Raw genomic sequence first — 23,993 nt, 5'->3', positions numbered from 1 at the left:
TGAAGACATGATGTCAAGGAGATACAGTCTTACTCTGCAAAGGTGACTTCTGACAGGACACCCTCAGTGGGTCTGTAACAGTGATATCCTTCCTTACATTCTCACTACATACACACACACACACACACACATACACACAAACACACACATATATATATATATATATATATATATATATATATATATAAAATACACATATTTAGATTATCTGAAACTTCTATGTTTGGGTGCTTGCATTATGCCCTTTAAAAGCACACTTCACAATGTCATGTACTACATTTGAAAACCATACCTAGCAGTGCCCATCAATTCAGGCTCAACCACTAAACAAATACATTTCTGCAAATTAAGATAAAACAATGATGGGTGCCTATACATACTGAGCAAGATGATGTAAATACATACCTTTTAAACTTGCAGAGCACTGTGGTGGCATCCAGGAGATGCAAGAGCCACCCCAGCACAAAAGAGGTGGTAGGAAGGTAATTAGAGCCCCACTTTCTCAGGGGGTTAAAGAAATCAAGTCTGGATGCTTCTAGGTTGCAACAGACACCCATGATCACTGGCTTCAAAAAGGGAATCAATCAGAGTGAATCACATTCTTTCCACATATACAAATTCAAGCGTTTCTGAGGGGAAGGAATGGAGGCAATATATAGTCCATGGAAAACCTCATGAGTTTCAAAGGCTCTTCTAAACAAGGGTCATCAATTAGGACATGCAGCAGTTGATCTTAGACTGGCTGTTACTTATTCTGGTGGCATTTTCAGTGTATTTCATTTACTTTTATTCTGTTTTTCCCCCCTCACTAGTCATTCAAGATGCCACCAGCATTTCTTTACTTTTTTAATACCATCTCTCAACTACAGGTCCCTTCTTGCACTATTTTCATATTGGGAAGGGTGACATGTGGAAATGCTGCTGATTGCAAAGGCGCCATATCATAACTCCAGAGAAGCTCTTTGTGAGCTGGATCTAAAACTCCAAAGTATGGCCATCTTTGACTGCAACTAGAACTCACTGATCAATGGTACTTGCCCTCCAACCTGTGGGAAATCACACAACTAATTTTGCAAGGTAGTTCTACAGGACAGTCAGGGCAATGACTGCTGTTCTGGAAGTTATCTTCCTAGAAGACTTGTACATGAAAAATAAGGAAGCAACTTATCCTGTTGCTTGCACACATACTTCATCCTATGAGCGGTACGTCTACTTCTTAGAAAGTCTGGTAGCCTTAGAAGAGGAGAATTCTTGAAGGGAAGTTTCAGAGACTCTGTATGATAGCAAATGCATACATCTGTTTAACAGTTCTTCAACCATATCTTAAGAAACTTGTCAAAAGAGGATATCAACATTAAGGACATCATCCTGAATAGCTTGCCTAAGATTGTTCATGAATGAGCGAAGCCTGAGTCTCGGCAACTAGACATTATTTGTGAGTCTGCTCTTGATCTTATAAGTACTTGGGTGCCCTTATCAAACTTCTGTATTTCTATTAAGCACCCTTATGAGCCATTAAGATCTGGTCATGTACTAGGGACTAACATATGGCAAAAAATAACAGAAGGTTAAAGATGTTAAAAAGCTGTTAGATACTGCACTTTGTCACACCTATAAATAAAAAGTGTAGAACGACGAAATGTTTAACAGCTTTTAAGGACCTTCCCTCTTCAGAAAGATATTTAATTTAATTTTCTCCAGCAATATGGCAGAGCAGTGTTGCACCAGCTTTCAATGGCTTTTTTGCACCTGGTAGTACATAAAGCAGATAATGTTCCAATGCACTACAAAAGAATTATGATCAGGTCTCACCAGTCATAAAGTACAGTTTTGTACCTACCATAAATGTAGATGTTCGAGGATTCCATTGCTGCAGTCCTGACTATTGGGTATAGTCCGCGTCCAGTCGGCCCGAATACCAGAGTATAAGGCTGACGTCGGTCAGGGCGCATTAGACTGACGTCAGTACGTCAGGGTACTAATGCGCATGACCGACGTCATATCCTCAGTCTTTTCTTGCCCCAGATGTCAGAAGACCCTAAAAAAGACAAGTCCCAAAAAACCTGCACCAAAAACATGTACAATATATACAACCATATATACAAAAATATAGCATGTAAACTCACCTACACAACCACCCCTAAATACAGAGGGGAAGGAGGGAGGGTAAATTGGACTGCAGCAATGGAATCCTCGAACATCTACATTTATGGTAGGTACAAAACTGTACTATGTTCTTCGTCTTCCATTGCTGCAGTCCTGACTATTGGGTAGAATCCCAAAGCAGAGGTAAGGGAGGCTGGCAAATCATAAGGAAGTAGGAGCTGACAACATGCCTTGCAAAACAGCTGTGGCAAAACCAGCCCTAGACTTAGAGTAGATAGGAAGGTGATAATGCTTAGAGAAAGTATGCACTGAACTCCAAGTAGCTGCTTCCAAAATATCCTTAGTTGCCACCCCTTAGAAATGCTGTTGAAGTGGCAGTAGCCCTAGTGGAATGAGGCCTAATCCCAGCTGGAATCTCCTTGCCATGATGGGAATAACAAAATGCAATGCAAAAGCCAATCCACCTAGAAATAGTTTGTTTTGACACAGGCTTGCCCTGTGAACTCATAACAAAAGAAACAAACAATTGCTGAGACTGCCTAAAATCCTTAGTCCTGCTTAAATAATAACGCAATTGCCTGTGTACATCTAAAGTGTGCAAAATCTTTTCCCCTTTATTTTGAGGGTCTGCAAAAAGTAGGCAAATGAATAGTTTGGTTTAAAGCCACACTAGAAACCACCTTAGGCATAAAAGAAGGATTAGTGCGTAATGATACCCTATCCTTATGGAAAATCAAAAGGGCTCTACTGCCATAAGGGCCTGCAACTCAGATACCCTTCTTGCAGAAGTAATAGCCAACAGAAAAGCAGTCTTCCATGACAAGTATTTCAATTCAGCAGTAGCTGCAGGCTCAAAAGGTTGTAGAGTAAGTTTTTCCAACACAAAATTGAGATCCCAAGCAGGAGTAGGAGCTCTCTGGGGGTCTTATATTCTTTGCCCCTCTAAGAAACTGCTTGAACAAAGGATGCGAAAACAAAGGTGGGTCACAATCATAGTGAGCTGAAATTGCTGCAGCATGAATCTTAATGGAAGAGAAGGACAAACCTTTGTCCAATAATTCAGTAAGATATTGAAGAGCCACACTCAAATTAGGCTCAGAAATCTCCAAATTCTTTGCTGTACTCCAAAATAAAAATCTCTTCCATTTTTCTGCGTACACTCTCCTTGTACTAGGTCTTCTAGCTTCCATAATCACATTTAAAACTTGTTGAGGAAGTTGAGACCTGCTGTGTTTCAACACAGAATATGCCAGGCTGTTAGATGAAGAGAGTGAAGCTTGACATTGAGCAGATGACCGTCCTTCTGAGATAACAGATGAGGAATCAGAGGTAAAGGCCATGGAGGCTTCTTTACCAGACTCCGTAGTAGTGGGTACCAGTGTTGCGAGGCCAATCTGGAGCTATCAAAATCATCCTTGGCCTGTCTTGTCTGACCTTTAATAGTACCTTTGGAAGAAGAGGCAGAGGTGGAAAGGCATACACATGAAGGTTTTTCCAACTGAAAGACAGAGCATCCACTTTCCAAGCTGTGTGATGAAACCCCTTTGTGCAATACTTTGGCAGCTGGTGGTTTAGTGGAGAAGCGAACAGATCTATGTCTGGAGTTCCCCATGACACTGTCAGTTTCTGAAATACATGAAGATCCAGTTTCCACTCGTGGGGATCCATGATTTGTCTGCTTAACACATCTGCTAAGGAGTTCTGTGCTCCTGGCAGAAACCTTGCCTTTAGAGTTAATTGCAGGCTGAGCGCAGTCTCCCATAAAATCATTGCTTGCCTGCATAGAGGATAAGAATGTGTTCCCCCTTGCTTGTTGATGTACCACATGACAGTTGTGTTGTCTGTTAGAATCAACACCTGCCCTGGAAGAAGTAACTCCTTGAAAGCCATTAATGCAAACTGGACTGCTAACATCTCCTTCATGTTGATATGTAGATGCTGTAGTCTGGCAGGCCACTTGTCTTGTATCCACTTTCCATTTAGATGAGCTCCCCAAGCAATGTCCGAGGCATCTGTCGTTAAAATCTGACTTGCCTCTGGCCGGGTCACAGAGAGTCCCTTGTTTAGGTGACATTCCTGAGCCCACCACAAGAATTCTTTTTGAAGGCAAGGTATTATTTGAATGACAGTGTCCAAATCCTGGCAGTGCTGAGTCCATACATTTTTGAGATACCATTGTAGCTTCCTCATATGCAGTTTGGCATTGGGAAGTACCAGAATACAAGATGCCATGAACCCTAATGCTTGAAGGACTGTCCTTGCAGTCAGCACAGACTGATGAGATAGTTGATGGAAGTAAAGTGACAGACTCTTTTGTTTGTCCGGGGTTAAAAGGCCATCTGGGCTGCTGTATTCAGTCTCACACCCAGAAAGCACATGTCTTGAGAGGGTACTAGACTGGACTTTATTTCGCTCACAGAATACCCTAGGCATCTTAGCACTGCTATAACATATTCTAGATGCTGTAGAAGGTCTTCCTTTTCTTGAGCCAGAATCAGGCAGTCGTCCAAGTAAGGATAGATTTGAATTCCTTGAAGCCTGAAGTAAGCTATCACTGGAGCCAGAACCTTTGTGAATACTCTGGGCGCAGTAGATAAGCCAAAGGGCAATGCAGAGAACTGATAATGAGAATTTCCAGCTCGAAACCGCAGATACTTCCTGCAACTTAGCCTTATAGGCACATGAAGGTAAGCTTCCTTGAGATCTAAAGTTACCATCCAGTGATCTTTGCCCAGCAGAGGTAAAAGCTGTTGTAACGTCAACATCTTGAACTTGGGAATGTCCAAAACGTGTTGAGGAGAGATAAATCCAAAATTGGTCTCCACGTGTTCCCCTTCTTTGGTACAAGGAACAGGCGAGAATAAAATCCTAGGCCCCTTTCTGATACAGGGACTGGCTGAATGGCCCCTATGTGAAGTAACTGAGAAACTTGCTTGTGAGCCTCTTTTCTTTGTGGAGGAGGAACGTCTGGCATGCCTTTGAAAGGGGGCATTGTATGGAAATAAAATCTGTAACCGTGGTGAATGATATCCAACACCCATTTGTCTTGAGTAATTAAATCCCAATTTTCTTTGAAAAGAGACAGTCTTCCTCCCAAAGGAGCTGCCAAACGTGAATCTGCTGGCAGCTGAAAAGACAGGTCATTGGGTTTGTTTACGAAAGGACTGACCCCTGCCCTCACCAGAAGTCTGAGCAGGTGAACTTCCTGTTCTAGGCCTAAAGGAACCTTGAGCCCTGCCCCTACCACGTCTAGACCTACCCCTAGACTGGGAATCATAAGCAGGATATGTCCACCCCTTAGCAGGCCAATTTCTACTAAACTTTGGTGGCTGCACCTGCAAAAAATCTTTAACAGTCTGCATAGACTTAGCTTTGTCCTCCATTTTCTTTAAAACTGCTTCCACAGGCGATCCAAACAACACATCAGACTGTAAAGGAGCATCCAAAATCCTTGTCTTAACATGCTCAGCTAAATTCTGATCCTTCAACCAAGCATGCCTGCGAAGAACAGAACTGGTAGCAGCCACCCTCGAGGAGGCCTGTACAGCATCAAAACCACATTGCAAAGAATGCTTACCCACTTGTTCAGACACATGAACCAAATCCAGCAACTCTTTACACTCAATACCTTCCGCCAAAGCATCCACCTTAGATTTCAATTGTGAAAGGAGATAATTCTGATATTTAAGCATGTGAAACTGACAATTCAATGCTCTCATGGCTAGAGTGGAAGAAGTATACACTTTCTTTCCCCACCTATCCAAAGCCCTTGCCTCTTTATCAGTGGGAACAGGATTTTTAACCACAGAAGCCTTTACACCCTTAGGCCCTTGGGAAATAGTTTCTGGGTCCGCCCTAGGACTCTTAAACAAATATTTATGAGCTTGGGCACCCTATAATACCTATCAGGCTTAACAGGAGCAGGAGGCAAAGAGTCAGGGTTCAGGGAAGCCTCTGCAAAACATCTTCCACCACATTCAACACAGGAGGAATAGCTAAAGGCCTATGCTGGGGTAAAACAAGAATTCCCTAAGCCTTTTCCTGGAATCAGAGTAATCCTGGCCTTCCCATTTAAAGTGCTCCCTCATGGAGTGCAGAGTCTCTGAAAATGAGAAATCCTCAGGCGGAGAAGCTGTAGGAGTGGAATCATCCACATCAGAATCAGAATAAGTAGGATACTCCTGCATATCTTCCACAGAAGATTCTGAAGCCTCTGAACACTGTTCAAAACTATCAAACTCCGGTTCCACCCTAGGCCTCTTATCAGGCGGAGGCATAGAACCTCTAATCATAGTAATCAAATCTTCTGCCATTTTAAGCATATGTTTCTTAGGTACAGAACCCGAAATGCTAGGAGAAGCCCCCACTGTAGCTGAACTAGGCCTACTTCTCAAAGAAGTTTTGGCAACAGAAGGAGAGGCTCTAACTACCTTAGGAAGAGAGGGAAGAACAGTCACCTGAGAAGCCCCCTCAGCCTGGCCTACCTCCTGAGAAGGCACATCCTGTAACAGTATAGTTTCTGCCTGGGACTCCATGGAAACTCCTGGCAAAACCTCCGGCTCCACTGAGCCTTCTAAAGAACCGACGTCCGGGACTGCCGGTTCATCAACCCTAGGCTTCACTGTTTTATCCTTGCGCTTCTTGGAAGCGGCCGGAGCATCCGGCGGCATTTTATAATTGCAACGCTTCCCAAACACTAACCTGGCACAGTCTAACCTCCTCTTAATAGTGCGTTTGTTAAACCTAGCACAAGAGCGGCAACCAACAACGTCGTGCTCAGGCCCTAAACAAGGTATACACAAGGTATGATAATCCCTATGAGGTATCTGTTTCCCACAAGAAATACAGTTATTCACTTTTTCTGACATCCGGTAAAATACTGAGGCAAGAAAAACCAAAATGTTCCCCAACGGGGTACTTAGCCAACTCTGTTTCGGTCTGAAACTCCGGTTTCGGAAATATTTCAGAACGCCAACCTGCACTCGCAAAACTGCTTCTGCATCGGACCATGCGGCAAAAAAGACTAAGGATATGACGTCGGTCATGCGCATTAGTACCCTGACGTACTGACGTCAGTCTAATGCGCCCTGACCGACGTCAGCCTTATACTCTGGTATTCGGGCCGACTGGACGCGGACTATACCCAATAGTCAGGACTGCAGCAATGGAAGACGAAGAACATCCCTTATTAAGTGTTTTCCACATAGATGACAAGCTTCACTTTTGAGGTGACCTTCTTGGCACCCATGTCTCAAGCACATACGTTGGCTATGATCAGAGACATGATCATAACTCTTTATGTTACAAGAACCACACTAGTTTAAAAATGCATTGCATTTTAGTTATGAAGGTGCCCAACACCTCTTAAGAACCTCATCTATAGCAAGACATTTACTAATGGAAACAAGGTGATGGACTTAAAATACACAATAGGCCGACTAGCAAAATACTATGTCACATTGTTTTATTCAGTTTATTCATTTAAAATGGTATATTATTCTTGCCTCCTGTCTCCACCATCATGCTTCCACCTTTGATACCCTTAAATGCCACTTACAAGTCCTTTGAATGAATCACTACAAGCAAATGTGGTGGCTAGAGGGGGTGCTATCTTCTGCAGTCTGCAACACTGTGGGGTGTGCACCTTTACATTTTTGTCAACAATATAGTCCCACAGTGTGATGACTTGGAGTAGATCAGCTTATGTCCAACAATGCAAGTCTTGGCTAAGGTGCCAGCAAAGTTAAATTACATTATGAAGGTTTATTATGGAAGCCACTCTAACATTATTTTCCACAGCCTGAGCCCAGACTCAAGGAAGTATGCCAGTTTATCCAAAGTCTGATCCATAACTAAGACAAGTAAGAATGATCCTCAAGACAAGAAAATCCCAAAGTGGAAAGAAGTTTCCATCATGCCCACTGCTTCATACTCTTTATCAGAAGACCAGGTGGAAAGATGTTGTCGTTAATGGACCAGTGCTGGGTAAAGAGATCAAGCAGTAATTTGCCCTGAGATGCTTGATCAAGATATCATACTATTCTGACAGACATTTCTTAAGAACAGTCAATGTTTTCAGAGGTAGAAAAAAAAACTAAACACAGATGCTTCCAAATTGCAAAAAAAAAGAAAAAAATATATGCATGGTTCTACTTTCGAATCTCGAAATACTGAAATATCAAATTTCAGTATCTCGAGATGAGAATACTGAAAGTGCAGTTGTTCGAAACTGCATAATGATGAATCTGAGGTTGCCAAATCTGAAGTAGTTGTGGTGCGGTCTGTTATGCGTAGTATGTTGTTCCTTTAAGGTTTAGTAGTTTCTGGGATATAAACATGGCGGCCAATATGTGCTCATGTTAGCAGATTCAGGTAGGTTTGTAGTGTGTAAGGGTTTTGGGCAAAATATGTTTTAATTTTTTGTGAAGTTTTAGCAATAGGTTGGGGATGGTAGGTGACTGTGTGTGTGTGTGTGTGTGTGTGTGTGTGTGTGTGTGTGTGTGTGTGTAAAAGTTGAAAGTTGTGATTTTTTGAATATCTGTAGTGTGTGTGTTTCTTGTGGGCATAAGTTTGACAGTGTGCATTAGGTGTGTATGGTGCATAACAGTAGGTTTGTTGTTTTTTTCGTGGTAGTGCAACCTTGGAGTTGGTATATATGAGTAGTGGGGGTGTGGGTGGTGCACGGGTGCTAGCCCCCTACTTAAACATTGATTATTTAGGTTTTGTTGGTATGTGTGTTGTTTTCGTTGTGATGGTGTAGTGAGGAAGGTCGTGCTTGTACTTTTGTTTGTATGGTGGAGGGGTCATTAAAAAGCAGAACATCGCATACTGAAAATTTGGTACTATGAACTTTCAGTATAGTGATGTTCTTTTTTTAATTTTTCATCGTAGATGATTTTCGTTATTCGCGTATTGAGATGCTGAAATTCAATATTTCAGTATTTCAAGATTTGAAAGTAGATCTACATCTATATATATATATATATATATATATATATATATATATATATATATATATATATATATATATATATATATATATATATATATATACACACACACACACACATATATATATATATATATATATATATATATATATATATATATATATACACACACACACACACACACACACACACACACACACACACACACACACACAGGACTTCTACAGGTTCTAGATTAACAGGCTGTTAAGTTTGGCATATAAACTCAAAGCCTACTAGCCATCAAGGACTGATGCTTTGGATCTCACAATGAAACTCATTTGCGCCTATATAGTGATTAATTTCCTTCTAGAAGGCCTTGGTCAATATGCAGAGTTTAAATAAGGTAGAGATAGTTTATCCCCCTAAGTGTGGGACTTGTTAAGATATGAAGTCACATGTTTTAGTTCAGATAATATTAATTTTTACTGAGGCTGAATGTACTCTTGTGCATGTGTCACCAGGGTGTAGTCTAAGTAAAGGGTTTCTAAAAGTAAGGGGTCCTTTAACGTGTATGTCAAGTATGGGTCTACTCTAAGAAGACAATATGATATGGAATAGAAAATGTATTGTTGTACTCTAAAAGACAAGCCTTGATGTTCTTTGATTCTCTTTGCAAAAAATCTCTAACTCTTCCAACTGCACCAGATGGTATGTCAGAAGGTCAAAGAACAAGGTACCGTATTCTATAATTTGGAATACAGGGGAACAGCTACCTCCATGGGATGTTTCTCATCTACATGAAGGAGCAGGTGATTAACCCCATCAGCTGGAGACAGAAACAACTATAATGGTAATCAATAAAAAGTCTCTGTCAATAAGGACTCCAAGATAGTTCAGTGTTAAGTTGTTGTCTACCTATATCACACAAAGCTGGTGAGGATGGGAGGGAGTTGCCAAATGTCACAACAGGAAATTTTTTGACTATGAAGGCAAGGTAATTTCAAATGCACTATTTATGCATGATGTTAACTGCCACTTGAACAGAGGCGGCACCAGCTAGGTTAAAAACAGTGATCTCGAATTTGCAATCATCTGAACATTTTATGACCCACACAGAAGAGTCAGTTCTGACATCTACGAAAAAGAATGTCAAAAATGAGAGGCATCAGGAGAGATCCTTGATAGACTTCACTGATAAGAGGGAAAGGTGAAGATAATAGTTTGACTGTTCTTACATGTGGTGTACAACCATGTACCTGGTTATAAACTCAAGTTATTAAGACTTCATTTAACGTTAGATCCCATACTGTTTATTTCCATGATGAAGGACACTCTTTAATGCTTTAGCTAGATCAAGGTAAGTAGCATGGACAAAATAAACATTCTTCCAAGGTGGTAGTAGCACACACAAAGGCAAACAAGATCTACCTCTGATGAAATTGTACTGGACTAGATTATGGAGAAGGGGATTTCCTGCTGAATAATAATAAGAATGATAATAAAAGTAATAATTATAATAATAATATAGTTATGATGACAATTATTATTATTATTAATACCCATTAAGGTTGACTGGGCACAGAAATCCCTTTTCAGGGGCAACCAGGGAGTAATGTCTGGTTAAGTGACTTGCTAAAGATCAAACAGTAGGCAAATAAGGGGTGAAGATATCAAACCCTGAACCACAGGAACAACAGCTCACAGCCCTAATCATCTGCTCTAATTGTCAATACTGGTTATTAGGGAAGACAGAAATTTCTTTAGAAGGAATAGCTAGCTAGTGAAATAAAATGAAAATCAAGTTTAAAATATGGTAGAAATCAAACAGAAAGAGATATGGTAAAGATGTAATAGGAATTATTATTTAGATGTGCTAACAAAGGTCAACGTACTGCAGAATAAGTGGAATCTCACAGAACATGAAGAGGAGCATCTACACAGTCCTAAAGAGAAAGAAGGGAGTATTTGGATAATATGCATGGCTTTAGAAAAACTGCTGTTAAGCAACTTCTTTTTGATGACAGAGCACAAAACATTTAGCACAGTGACTTAGGCAACAGAAAGGAGAAAGGGTTGTCACCAAACAGGGAGCTTATGACAAGAAAAATAATCTTAAGATGCTACAGAAGTATTGAAATATTCAGGAAATTTTATGAAAATTTGTATAAAAGAGAGGAATGTGGAAATCAAGAAAGACTACAAAAGGAAATATTTATGGAAGACAATCATACCAAGACTAGAGAAAGATGAGGCTCAACAACTAAAAGTTAAGATAGGAGGAGATGATGTATAATCCATCTGCAGAGAAGTCTCCAAAAACAAAGAGTATTCCTGTGGAACTTTGGAGGGAAAGAAAGTGATAAAGATCTGAAAGAATTTGTTTAATATTATTTTAATAGGAAGGCAAACAATAGCATCTTGGAAGAAAGCTGTGGTGGCTGAATTACCCAGAGAGTATAAAGACTCATCAGATCCAGATTCATACAGATTCACGTCAATTTTAAACAATGACTATAAAATGTTTACATTTATACCAGCTAAAAGAATAGTAAGGATGTTGCCAAAATTCAGAGGTAAAGATCAATGTGGTTTTGTGAAGGGAAGGCAAATGTTTAGCAGCATTAATAGAGCAATGATGACTCAAGATGGAAGTAAAATTTAAGAAAATACCACTGTTGTTGGTAGGTCTTGATGCAGAGAAAGAATTTATCAGAGTAAGCTGGGATTTTATGAGTAAGACAATGGAAACATATGCATTTCCTGATAAAATAATGACATTAATTAAGAGGATATATGAAGGGCTGGAGGCTCAAATAAAAGTATGAGGGTTCCTCTCTGATAAACTGTGTTTGAACACAGGAACCATGCAGGAGTGCCCTCTTTCCCATTTATTATTTGCTTTATATTTAGGATCAGTGACAAAGAAAATAAATGACTCAGAAATTGAAGGATATACTTGTTATGGTAAAAGGTTGGCTTTATTTGCAAATGATATTATTTTATACTTAACGGAACCAGAAAAGGGCATTTCATTGTTGTGAACATTTCGAGACAGTTTCAAGTCTTTTCAGAATATAAAGCTAATGAAAATAAAGCAAAGGCAAAAGTCATAAATTATGCACCCACTCTAGACTTGGTTCAGCATTACCCTGCCATAAACAAATTTTACAACAAAAGGAAGAAACTGTTGCAGAAAAGAGGAAAATCCCAGGATGCAAAAAAGATCCCTCATAAAATCCTCCAAAGCTAGTTAAGAAAATAAAATTGGCAAAGATTCCAAAGACAACCACAAGGCATTCTACAACTATGTCAAGAATTTAAATGGCAATGCTCAGATCTGCTCTGAGTACAACAGAATGGCATTAAATATACTGATCCCAAGGATACTGCCAATATCCTGGTAGATCGATTCAGTGCCAACTTCACCCCCCTCTCACCCCCTAAAGGGCCCATCTCAATACCGAAAGACTGCCAAATTCCAGTAATAACGGCCACACGGGTAAAAAAACGCACTCTCCAAAGCTAAGAATACAGCATTCATGGGACCAGACGACATCCCAGGCTGTGTACTACATGAACTACAAAATGAACTGGCACTTCACCCAAGTGTCATGTTTAATCATAGGCCCACCTCAGGCTTCGTGTCCACTGAGTAGCGCACAACTACAGTTATCCCACTCCACAAGGGGAGGATCCACCTTGTATCCTGGGAACTTCTGCCCCATCAGTCTGACGAGCCTGATCTGCAAGGCCATGGAATGGTATCATTATGAAACTTATAAACAAAGACATTGGCAACCTTCAAACACTGGACCCCACCTTATTTGGGTTCGTGAAGGACCGATCTTGTCTCCTGAACCTGACTGACTTCTTGGACAAGGGTAAGGCTGTCCACACAGCCTATCTGGACCTCGCCAAGGCCTTCAACACCATTCCCCACTCTGGAATCATAGATAAACTTACTAAGCTGGGCATTAATCCCTACGTCACTCAATGGGTTGTCAACTGGCTTACTGACAGAACCCACACAGTAAAAGTAGTCGACTCCAAATCCAACTCCAGGCAAGTGACAAGTGGAGTACCTCAGGGTTCAGTCCTGGGACCGCTCTTGCTTGGCATCTACTTCTCTGAAGTACAGACCAATACTAAGGGACTCTGGCTAACAAAGTTCGCAGATGACTGCAAACTGGAAGCCATTATTGAATCCCCAAATGATGCAGATATTCTACAAAAGGGCCTTACAGAAACAGATGCTTGGTGCCAGAACCATGGGCTCAAGCTCAATGCCAAGAAATGTATAGTTATCCCCTTTGGGTAAAAACATGTACCCATGAATTACCACATAGGTGGCAGGACACAAAACACCAAAAATGTGATAAGAGACTTGAGGACAAAGGTGGACAGTGGTTTCACCCTTGATAACCACATCGCCACAACGGTCAGGAAATCCTTCTATGTGGCACACCTCATCACTAAGGGCTTTTCATCCAGAAAAAGGAGGTCATTGTCCCACTGTACTCATCCCTCATTAGACACATTACAGAATACAACGCCCTATTTGGTATGTGTACCTCTCAAGACATTTGCAACAACTGGAAAGGCTGCAGAAACACCTCGCTAAAAGAATCACAGGCCTAAAGCAGATGCCCTATGCTGACAGTCTAAAAAAACTCCAGCTATACTCTGTCGCATATCGTCTACTCAGAGGCAATCCCTGCTTAACATACAAGGCCATGTCAACCCAGAGCTGTTGGACATGCTACACTTAAAGAAATCCCAATCCCTCTAGGCCACAAGCACAGCCAAACCTTGTCATCAGAATGAACAAAACATGTTGGAGGGATACGTTCCTGACCCAGATACTCCCCAGACTCTGGAATACACTGCCCATACATGTCAAGCAGAGCGCCTCTTTGGCCTTCTTCAAAAGGAACATTGACGATTGGATGGGAGATAAGAAATTCACTCCGGGGATCACATCAGTTGCCCTGCTAGACAGGGGTCCAGGGAAGTAAATATTGTGGGAAGAAATAGCCAGGGAATTGTTATGGCTAGGCTTGTATAGGTCCTAGGGTCAATAGCCTAGTACCAACCTATGACATACATAACACAAGTAGAAGGTTAAATTTTAAAGTGGAAAGGGGCAGGTGATAAAGTGGACAGAGGAGGCAAGAAATAAGGAGAGAGTGGGACTGCAGATGGAAATCCTTAAGGGGAATAACCACCATACAGAATATTATATTCATAAAGCTGCAGAACGTATTCTAAAAACTAAGCCAACATATAAATGGAGATAAGAGATTTTGCCAATAGGGATGAATGCAAGTAAGGGTTCAGAAAATAGGCAAAGGGAGCTGGAATTTAGTGGAGAAATCTGGCAAAGGAAACAAGGTATTGAGAACAAATATATAAGTGTGGAAAAGGTAATAGCATGGGATTAGGCCAACAAAAAATATGGACTGCATGTAAAAGACTGCCTTCCATATCAGGGATTGATAGAGAATAGGCAAAGAGATAATGACAGGTGAGTCCCAAGTGAAACACCTTCTCTGGAAGATTTTTTAGTCAAATCTAGAAGAGAACCTGCTGTTATTAAAAAGGGTATAATTAGTAGGACTTCTAAAATATTGCATAACTATAAGAAGCAATCAGAGGAGGTTAGGAAAGATTGGGAAGATAGACTGGAAAAGCAATTTATAAGGGAACAACTGGAGGACATGTATGGCTCCCAAGCATGCAGCAAAGTCCAGAAGATTTAGGATTTTTATTTGGAAGCATTTGCGTAAGTATTTTTATACCCCAAACAGACTTGCAAAAATTTTATTCAGGTACACGGAAAATGCTGGCGGTGTGATGGGGAAGAGAGAGTTAACTGAGAACATGTTTTTTGGGAATGTAATAAGTTGGCAGATTAAAAAAAAAATCCCTGGAGAGTACTCTGTCAGAAATACTGGGAAAGCAAATGGCTGAACCAAGGAAATTATTCTTTTGAGCTGGGACACAGGATCTGAATTGCCTAGACTCCGTAAGGCCTTATTAAGTTTAATTCTGTTGGTTGCCAAAAAAAAAAAAACAATCACTAGAAAATGGAAATCAAAATCTAAACCAAATGGATTTAAAGTACTATTATAAAAGAGAGAAAATAGAAGAATGATATTTAGAAAAGAGAAGGCACATATTAAATAAAATAAATTGAATTTATGGGAATAATACATTCACAGTAATGTTCAGGAGGAGTGAGACGTAACAGAAGGCAGGAACTGAGTGATTTATCTAATGTTGGACTGAAAGTCATTTTTTATAAAGAATTAAAACTTGTAATGTATAATGTATGTAAATGGAAAAATGTTAACATGGCTTGTTTTCTTTTCTATTAATGTATGTGTGCCTATGCCTTAAAGAGATATTTCAACAAAGGTGCTTAAAAACTGCTCCAGTTGCCAATACTGGACAAATGAACCTTCATATAAGGTGGCAGTCACACCCACCAACATAATTTATAGGCAACTGAGTAAATGTCAGGACAATCCTACTAGGACAGCTGAACTTTATTTGGCGTTACTCAGAGTCTCTTTAATTGATGGCATGTGTGTACCCAAGAAGACTGAATGCTGTAATTAAAGCAAAAGGTGCTTCAACAAAGTATTAGCTTAAGGGTGTGCACACACAACAAAGTATTAGTTTAAGGGTGTATATACTTATGCGACCAGCTTATTGTACATTTTTTTTATTTTTTATATTTTTCCCCTAACAGATTTGTTTTTCAATTGAATTGTACAGGTTATAGGTTAGATTAAAGGTGGGAAAAGTTTTGAAATTATTTATTGTGGTCTCATTTTTTATATTACAAAACCTGGCATTTTAACAGGGGTGTGTACACTTTTTATATCCACTCTATATTTAATCAACATTTTGCATTGTTAACATCTTTACATTTGATGTTTTTCATTCAATAATTGGAACATTCAATGTTCCAAATGCATTCCAGCAGGAGAAACTGTCTTAACAGCTTTTAAGTTTCTTCCCTGTTCAGAAGGACATTTCATTTCTTCCCATTATCTGGCAAAGCAAAGTATTTTACCAGCTTTCAAAGGCTTTGAAAGCCAATGAAACACATTGCAAGCCTACATTTTTTTTTGTTTTCTGTAACTGTTAGTAGATGAAGAAGACAAAGTTCCAATGGACTGCACAAAATTATGTTTAGGTCTCACCGATCATAACCTCTACTATAAGTTATCCATGTGGATAACAAGCTTCACTCCTGAGGAAAACGTCTTGGCATCTATGTTTCAAGCACTTAAGATGGTTATGATCAGAGATGTGATCAAAATTCTCTATGTTAAGGAAAATAAGTTAGTTTAAAACAGCCCTGCATTTAAATTATGAAGGTACTGAAGACTTCTGGAAACCTCAGCTATACAAAGACATCTGCTAATGAAAACAGGATGATGGACTTAGACCACACACTGTCTTGGCTAACAAAATGGAATGACATATTGTTTTATTTGGTTTATTCATTTCTAATGATATTTGTTTTGCTTCCGTCTCTACCATCATGCTTCCAGCTCTGACAACCTTAAAAGCCACTCACGTGTCTTTTGGAGGTGTCACTATAAGCACATGTGGTGGCTAGGGGGCATTATCTTCTGTAGTCTGCAACACTGGGGGTATACCTTTGCTTACGTGGCAACAAGAGAGTCTGAATGAGTGACTGCATGTAGTGGATTAACATATAATCAATAATGCCTGACAAACAAGCAAGTTAGCCAATGCTATCAGCAAGTGAGCCCTGAAGGATGCAATCCTACTAGGTCCTCAAGTGAGGTAACGCCTCTTACTAATGACATGTACACCTTCTCTATGGGATAAGAAACAGAGACCAGGAATTAGTCCAACCTGTCCTGGCTCTTTCCAGTATCGATATGACTTCTGAAATCCACACCATCAGGGCACACCAAGATGCCCTTCCCCTATCCTAGTGAGACAGAACTTTCTAGTTCTTTAGTGATCTCTACCAGATTTTAATACAATTTCACCAGCAGAAATCATAGATCTTTCTTTTAGATAGATTCATAGGTGAATACTAGGCTAAATGCCATGAATGGCCATTTTAAGCCTAGCCAATATCCCCTGGCCAGAATCAAACCCTGTACCTTGTGTGTCTATCAGGTGAACACCTTAACCATTATGCCAAACCTAGAGCATCATGCTTCAGAATGCCTGCAAATCCAGCGGTGAAAGATTCCTTGTATTTTTTTTTATTTCTGAAAAAAAATATCTGTGAAATGAATATGAATCCATTAAAAATAATTGTACACCACCCAAATAACTGCAACCTCGAATTTTAAAATTCAAACATTTACCGCATGCTCTACATACCTGTTGTGATGAATGTCTGAAACCATAACATCTATATCAATGGGAAGTGTAAGAACAAAAATGTCCAATGTGACATTTAGATGATTCAAGTCGATGGAAGTAATTGTTTGACAGTTATCCAAACAGCCAATAACTTCACCTTAACAGGTATCACAATAAAAAATAAAAAAAAGACAATCGGTTACAGCTAGGAATGGTTTGTGCATCACTATTCAGTTTATATTCAGGACACTCTATGTATAATAAGCATTAATAAATGCATCATCAACTCACTCTCAATTTCTTACTTTACAGGGTATAATTTTGCCTAACTAAATGCACAACAGGTAAAATGAAAACAAGTACCCTAAATGAAAAGATCAAACCTTATCAAAGTTCCAATCATTTACAACACAATGCAAGAAAGTACCACTCACAAATTACAAATTTTGTTCTACACTTTTTGTTTTACTTCATGACAATGATCAAATGGCTGAACTGTACAAGATCTGCACACCTGCAAGTATGGAGACAGTTAAAAAAAGACTGCGCCCAGTGCAAACTACTGTTACAACACAACACAAGGAAAATTAACACAAAAAAAAGTTATGCATGTACTTATAACACCAAATCTTTGCTTGTCAGTCAGCAGAGTTTACATTTTTATGAACAAGCCCCACCTCCTTGTGATGGTTCCTACAAATCTTGGGAAACAGAGTTTCTTCAAAGGTTTGCTCCTGTTCCTTGTCATCCCACAATGGATACTCACAAGAAGGGGAGCAGTCCTTTACATTATGCAATTCCTTCCTTCTGGTACAGTCTAACAAGAGGTAAAAGTAGGAAACACCTTTTGGCAAAAAGAAAATAATTCAGGATTCTAGAAATAAATCTAGTCTCAAGAAAGGAGAAAAGGCAATCATCCTGCTGGCTGGAGTTCAAGAAGATAGGGTGCTACAGTAAGATATCTAAATATTTAGCCAATCTTTTCAAGGCTCTAGTTTAAGAGTGACAAGTACATAATATGATTTGTCTTTAAATCTGGGAGCATGAAATATTAGCGCTACAATTTTAGCATTAGATAACCAATCTGACCCATAACACTTGGTAAATACTTAAGCATCGTGTGCCCTTTAGCACATCTCTGGAAAATCTCCCAATCTGTTCTAGTAGAAGTTACGTCTCATTAATACACAGCATTTGGCATCCCTTTTTTTCTTTTGTACTATGCTAGTCTATTTCCCTCTAGTTTGAGCCAGACAGCAGATATGTCATACACATAATGCATGTTTTTATACACACGACACAGATGTTGCCACAAAAATCTGAGCGCTAAATAAACTGCCTAGACCAAAACCTGATTTATGGAACCTATACGTTGGTATCACCCAGAAAGTGCTCCTATAACAGAGATCCCCCATTAGTGCCTCCAAGGCAGACAAGCACTCAAAAGCTCATTCTCATCTCACCATTTAACATCTCTCACATCTAGGCATGCTACATTAAGCTATCAAGTGCACAACCCTAACTCCTGTACTTACCAGATGAACCCAAGTCAGCAGCATAATAGGCTAGACTAAAACCTTAATGGATCAGAGATAGTTACTGTTCAATGAAGGTGCAGAACTAAGACACATGAAAGTAATGCAAATGTCAAGGAAATGGATTTACCACCTCCTCATTTTCAGGTTCCCCAATATCTGTTTTCAGGCACTGTCTAAAGCATCTGTTTTTATTTTTAACAGATTTATTGAATTACCATTTAAGACATATGCAAACATACATTTACAGAGAAGAAAACAATAAATATTATTTTGTATATTTATCAATTCAACATTACATTTGGCAGCAGCCAGAACTAAACTTAACAACTTTGTCTAGGCAATTCAGATTTTGAGTTCCAGCTCAAAAGGATCATTTCCTTAATTACAGTCATTTGCTCACCTAATATCTCTGACAAAGTACTCTGTGGAAATGTTTAAAATCTGCTAACTCATTACATTCCCCAAAACATATGGTCCCAGTTGCCATTTTTTTCCTCATCACACCTCCAACATTTGCAATATATCTGAGGAAAAATTATTTGGAGGCTGTCTGGGGGTATAAAAATACCTATGCAAACATTTTCAAGCAAAAATTCTAAATCATCTAGATTTTGCTGCAAACTTGGGAGTCACACATGTCCTCCCATTGGTTCCTTGTAAATTGCTTATCCAGTCTCTCTCCTCAATTTTTTTCTAACCTCCCCTGATTGATTCTTATAGTTATTGTGCAATATTTTATATGCCCTACTAATTATCCCTTTTTTAACAGCAGCTTATGTTCTACAGTCGATTAAAACCCTACCAAAGCAGGTCTTATTTATACATTCTACTTATTTCTTGAATTTCCCCCTGCTACCTCATCCCTTTTGACTCTAAATTATAGATTTCTGCTTATGTTATACTTATGAGCCTTAACTATGTATATCTAAAATATCTACTCAAATTAGGTTATCCTAATCCATCTTGTTCTATGTGAAGGATCAGCTTATCCTACTTGACCCTTGCTCTTTTCTCCTGCCATGTAAAATCCTTCAACTCCTAATTAATTACTATCCACAGCTTATCCTCTGATTGACAAAAATGTGCATGACCTGTAAAGAAAACTAAAGGGACTAAAAGCATTTCACTGTTTGTATCTTGCTATCCATATCAATTAACAAGGGCTTCCAGTTCCTCAGTTTTTGTACTGATCTTTTGGTCAGTCTTGTCCCACATATCCTTAGCTGCCATAAAATAATTATTTTATTCATACAGTTTACTATTAAAATTTAGATTGCCACTTATGTAAAGTTGGGAAGGTCAAAAGACTGTTTTCAAGTTTTTGTAATGCCGATCCAGAAAATGTTTGACTCCACATTAGCGAATGGTAGTGTGCATTCGCTAATGTGGAACTGATGTTCTGATAACAGATCGCACTACAGTGAGATCGGGAAAGTTGGAATATATAATATGTAAGGGGTGTGGGGATGCAAGGGAGTTTGACACCTCCCTCCCCCCGGAAAAACGTTACCGATAACATGGACTTTAGACACTGGAACTTCGGGTGTTCAAATGTCGATTCCATGTTACCATTTCTGAAATTTTGGTAATTCATTATTACCAATTTCGGCAAACTGGTTCAATCAAAAGTGGAAAATTATTTTGATTTTCCACATTTTGATAGTAAACCATTCATACTCCTAAATACTTTAGTTTTGCTGGACCAATTCATGTGCGAGTACATATTTTACAGCTATAGCCTTTGCTTTATCTTCATTAATTTTATATCCCAAAAGACTTGAAATTGACTAAAAATATTCCACAACAATGAAATGTCCTCTTTCTGGGGTTATCAGGCGTATAATAATAACATCTTTCATATAAAGACAACTTTTCTTGATTTGCATACCAATGATATCTTTGAGCTTCCAAGTCCATTATTTTCTAAAGCAAATAACAAAGGGGAAAGGACACCCTGCACAACTTGGTTTCCAAAATACCTCTAATACCTCTACAAGATCTTTGATTATTTTTGCCATACACTCCCTAAGTTTGGCAACAACTCCTTCTAATTTCTCCAGCCTAACTCGTTGTGCTAAAAGTTTTTGTGCTCTTTCTGGAGTTATCAAAAATACAGCTGTTTAACAGCAATCTTTCTAAACTTCATGCATGTTATCCAGATGCTCCCTTATTTTCTCTTAACTCATTACATCTAAGTGAAGCCTCCAGGTGCATCAGCAGTTAACTCCTACTGTTCATATTTGCATCAATAATTCCAAAACCATGTTATGTACAAGGTTTTAAAAGATTTTGTCTTAAAGCTAACATGATGGCAAACTAAACTGCATTGACATTTGACCTCTGTCTAGCACAAGTAAAGAGATATTAATTGTTTTTATGATATTAATTTATATAGATATAATTTTCACATTTTTCTAAGCATCTCAACAACCAAGCAACATAGACAGAAATCCTTAACCTCATATGAAAACTCTCGGCTAGATGAATAAAATGCTGCTGACAGTGTGTAACTTGAGTGGTTGCTTGTAAGTTGTTTACAAAATATTACAAACATAATAGTTACTGTGTTTACTGTGACTTATAAAATTCAATTTAAGATCTAAAACCTAAAGAATACTACCACTATTATGAACATTTATTTGAAATGTGAGGACATAAAAGGATTTGGCACCGACCATTTGAAGTTACAGTGCAAACTTCCTGAACTCCATTGGAGTAAGTTAACACACTGCAACTGCGCCTCTTCGTGCTCTGTGAGATTCCTCTTATTCTGCAATACTTTAATCCTTGTCAACCACTCTAAATAATTCTTGTTACGTCTTAACCTTATCTCGTATTCTTTTATTTCTACACTATTCTTAAACTCCACTTCCATTTTATTCCACTCACTAGCTATAATTTTTGAAAAAAATTCTATTTCTCCTAATAACTCTCAAATTATTTCCACTACCCATTCCTTAAATTCATATCTTTTTAACAGGCAGGTGGGGAAGTGCCAGTGTCTCATTTTTACTTCAATACTCTGAATTTTTATCTTAGTCGCTGTTTGGTGCATGATCTGAAATAGGCATTGGATTTGTGTCAAGGCATTCGATTAAATGAAGATTATTGTAATTCTCAGAGTTCCTACTACTGAATTCCCATCTTCCATACCAATAACTTCATAAATTTCTTCAAAAATTGATCTTTTGTTATATTTTCCTGAAAGCTGATTATTTTCCCAAATTGTTCTTAAACTCCATTATAACAATTTTTGGTGGAATATAAATGTATGCCAGCTTAATCCTCCTCCTTTGCCAGCAGCCCCTTACTACCACAAATCTGCAATTATCTTTTTTCCTCTTCTATCACTATCACTAAATGCCTCTAGGAAATAGTATAGGTACATTCTCTACCACCTAATGTGCCTCTTACAACTTATGTATATGATGTCTTTTAATTTGATGAAGTATGTTAACTGAGTTTGTCTTTTATTGTCATTGTTGTATTTTAATAGGATGTCTTTAATTTGATGGTATATGTCAACTGCTTTTGTCTTTTACTGCCACTGTTGCAGGTTTTCTCCCTGGGCCTCCTCTGAAAATGGGTTTCTGACTAAGTCAGACTTTCCCATTCATCAAATGTCAATAAATAAATAAACAATAAATAAATAAATACTCCCCTTTTCCTTTCTTCTTGATACTCTGCTTAATATCACTCCTGAAATCCTTTCTTTATCAAATTCACATGCTCATTTCTTTTTAAGTGTGTCATCTGTAGCATTTCTATTTGCATTTTGCATTTATTTATATAATTCAATACTTATTCCTTTTTGTCTGTAGTTGTGAAGTCATTACATATGACAGTTTTTTAAATGTCTGTTTCCATCTTTTGTGTAACATGATACGCCCACTGATGTGTGGCAGGTTGATATTTTATACAGTTATGTCTTGTCATCTCCAGTTGGATCTATGTCCTCTGGGAAAGTGGCTCCTAGCAGAAAATTCAACAATTGCTTGGAGAGACCTTTCAGAATATGAGGACCACAGGAACCTGGAGCAACAGAAACAGCTTCTTCTGTTGTTGTCAGTCATCTATACAACTGGATACTCACTTTCTTTCTCTGCACTTGTTATTGCCACCTTCTTTCTCTTGGGCTTCAGACATTTGCACTGCACAAGAAATTACATCCATCTCAACCTCTTCACTTCCTTTATACTGTGTGCTGTGTCTGTTTTCATCAAAGATTCAGTCTCGAAATGGATGTACAACCCCGGAAACTTTCCAGCAACACTGGGATGAACTTATTTCTTACCAGATCAATGACATGCTTTATTGAGACAATGGACTGTATTCTCATTGGTGGATTACTTGAATAAATAAGATATATAATGAGACGGTTCATTTATTTTTTGCATCTGATGAAGTCTTAGCAACTTAGACGAAAATCCTGTGTGCGGATTTGCGTTTATGTGTTTGAATTTATTAGTAAACCAGCTTTGGAATTCTATCATTGAGCCGACTATTTTCCTTCACCTGTGGTACTTATTTTATTCGTTTTTGGAGTCGTTGGTGTTTAAGTACCTGTTCCAGTGTTATTTTTGGTTATGTGGGTAGATAAACATAGCTTACTACATTTGGGAGGTGGAAGAAGAGAGGGGTCCAAGAGCCCCTGGAGAACGGTTCTAGCAAAATCTAATTTAGACACAGAGAAGGGATCAAGCTTGTAAACATATGTATAGAGGACCAATTGCTGCTTCTAGAATACTTTTAGAATCCAACCCTTTTCAAAAAGCCATACATGAAGCCAAGGCCCTGTTAGAGTAGGCCTTGACCCTGCCTGAAATAGTTTTACTGTGGTCAGTATAACAAAAGGTAATACTCTGAGACAACCATTTGAAAATGGTCTGTTTTGACACAGACTGTCCCTTCTACTTACTGTCTGAAGAAATTAACTGATCCATACATCGGAAAGATGTAGTTCTGTCAAGACCATACCTAACTTGTCTGTGGACATTCCAGGTATGCAGTATCCATTCTCATTCAATTTTAGGTTCAGAAAAGAAAATGGGGAGAT

The 23,993-nt window shown here is 38.8% G+C and overlaps 1 protein-coding gene across 2 annotated transcripts in view; it reads right to left on the bottom strand.

The window, feature by feature from the left end:
- SZT2 (SZT2 subunit of KICSTOR complex) overlaps positions 1-23,993 on the bottom strand; it is a 3,556,133-nt gene that overhangs the window by 2,132,631 nt on the left and 1,399,509 nt on the right. For both annotated transcript variants that reach the window (XM_044085412.1, XM_044085413.1), the window contains exon 33: positions 17,418-17,556. In XM_044085412.1, the coding sequence (XP_043941347.1) occupies positions 17,418-17,556 (139 nt within the window). The remainder of the gene's footprint in view (positions 1-17,417; positions 17,557-23,993) is intronic.

The sequence above is a fragment of the Protopterus annectens genome, chromosome 10.part0 (assembly GCF_019279795.1).
Source record: "Protopterus annectens isolate FY-2018-M chromosome 10.part0, PAN1.0, whole genome shotgun sequence".
Classification (NCBI taxonomy): Eukaryota; Metazoa; Chordata; order Ceratodontiformes; family Protopteridae; genus Protopterus; species Protopterus annectens.
Note: the sequence above shows the minus strand (reverse complement) of the source record. Positions and strands in the feature narration are given on the sequence as shown.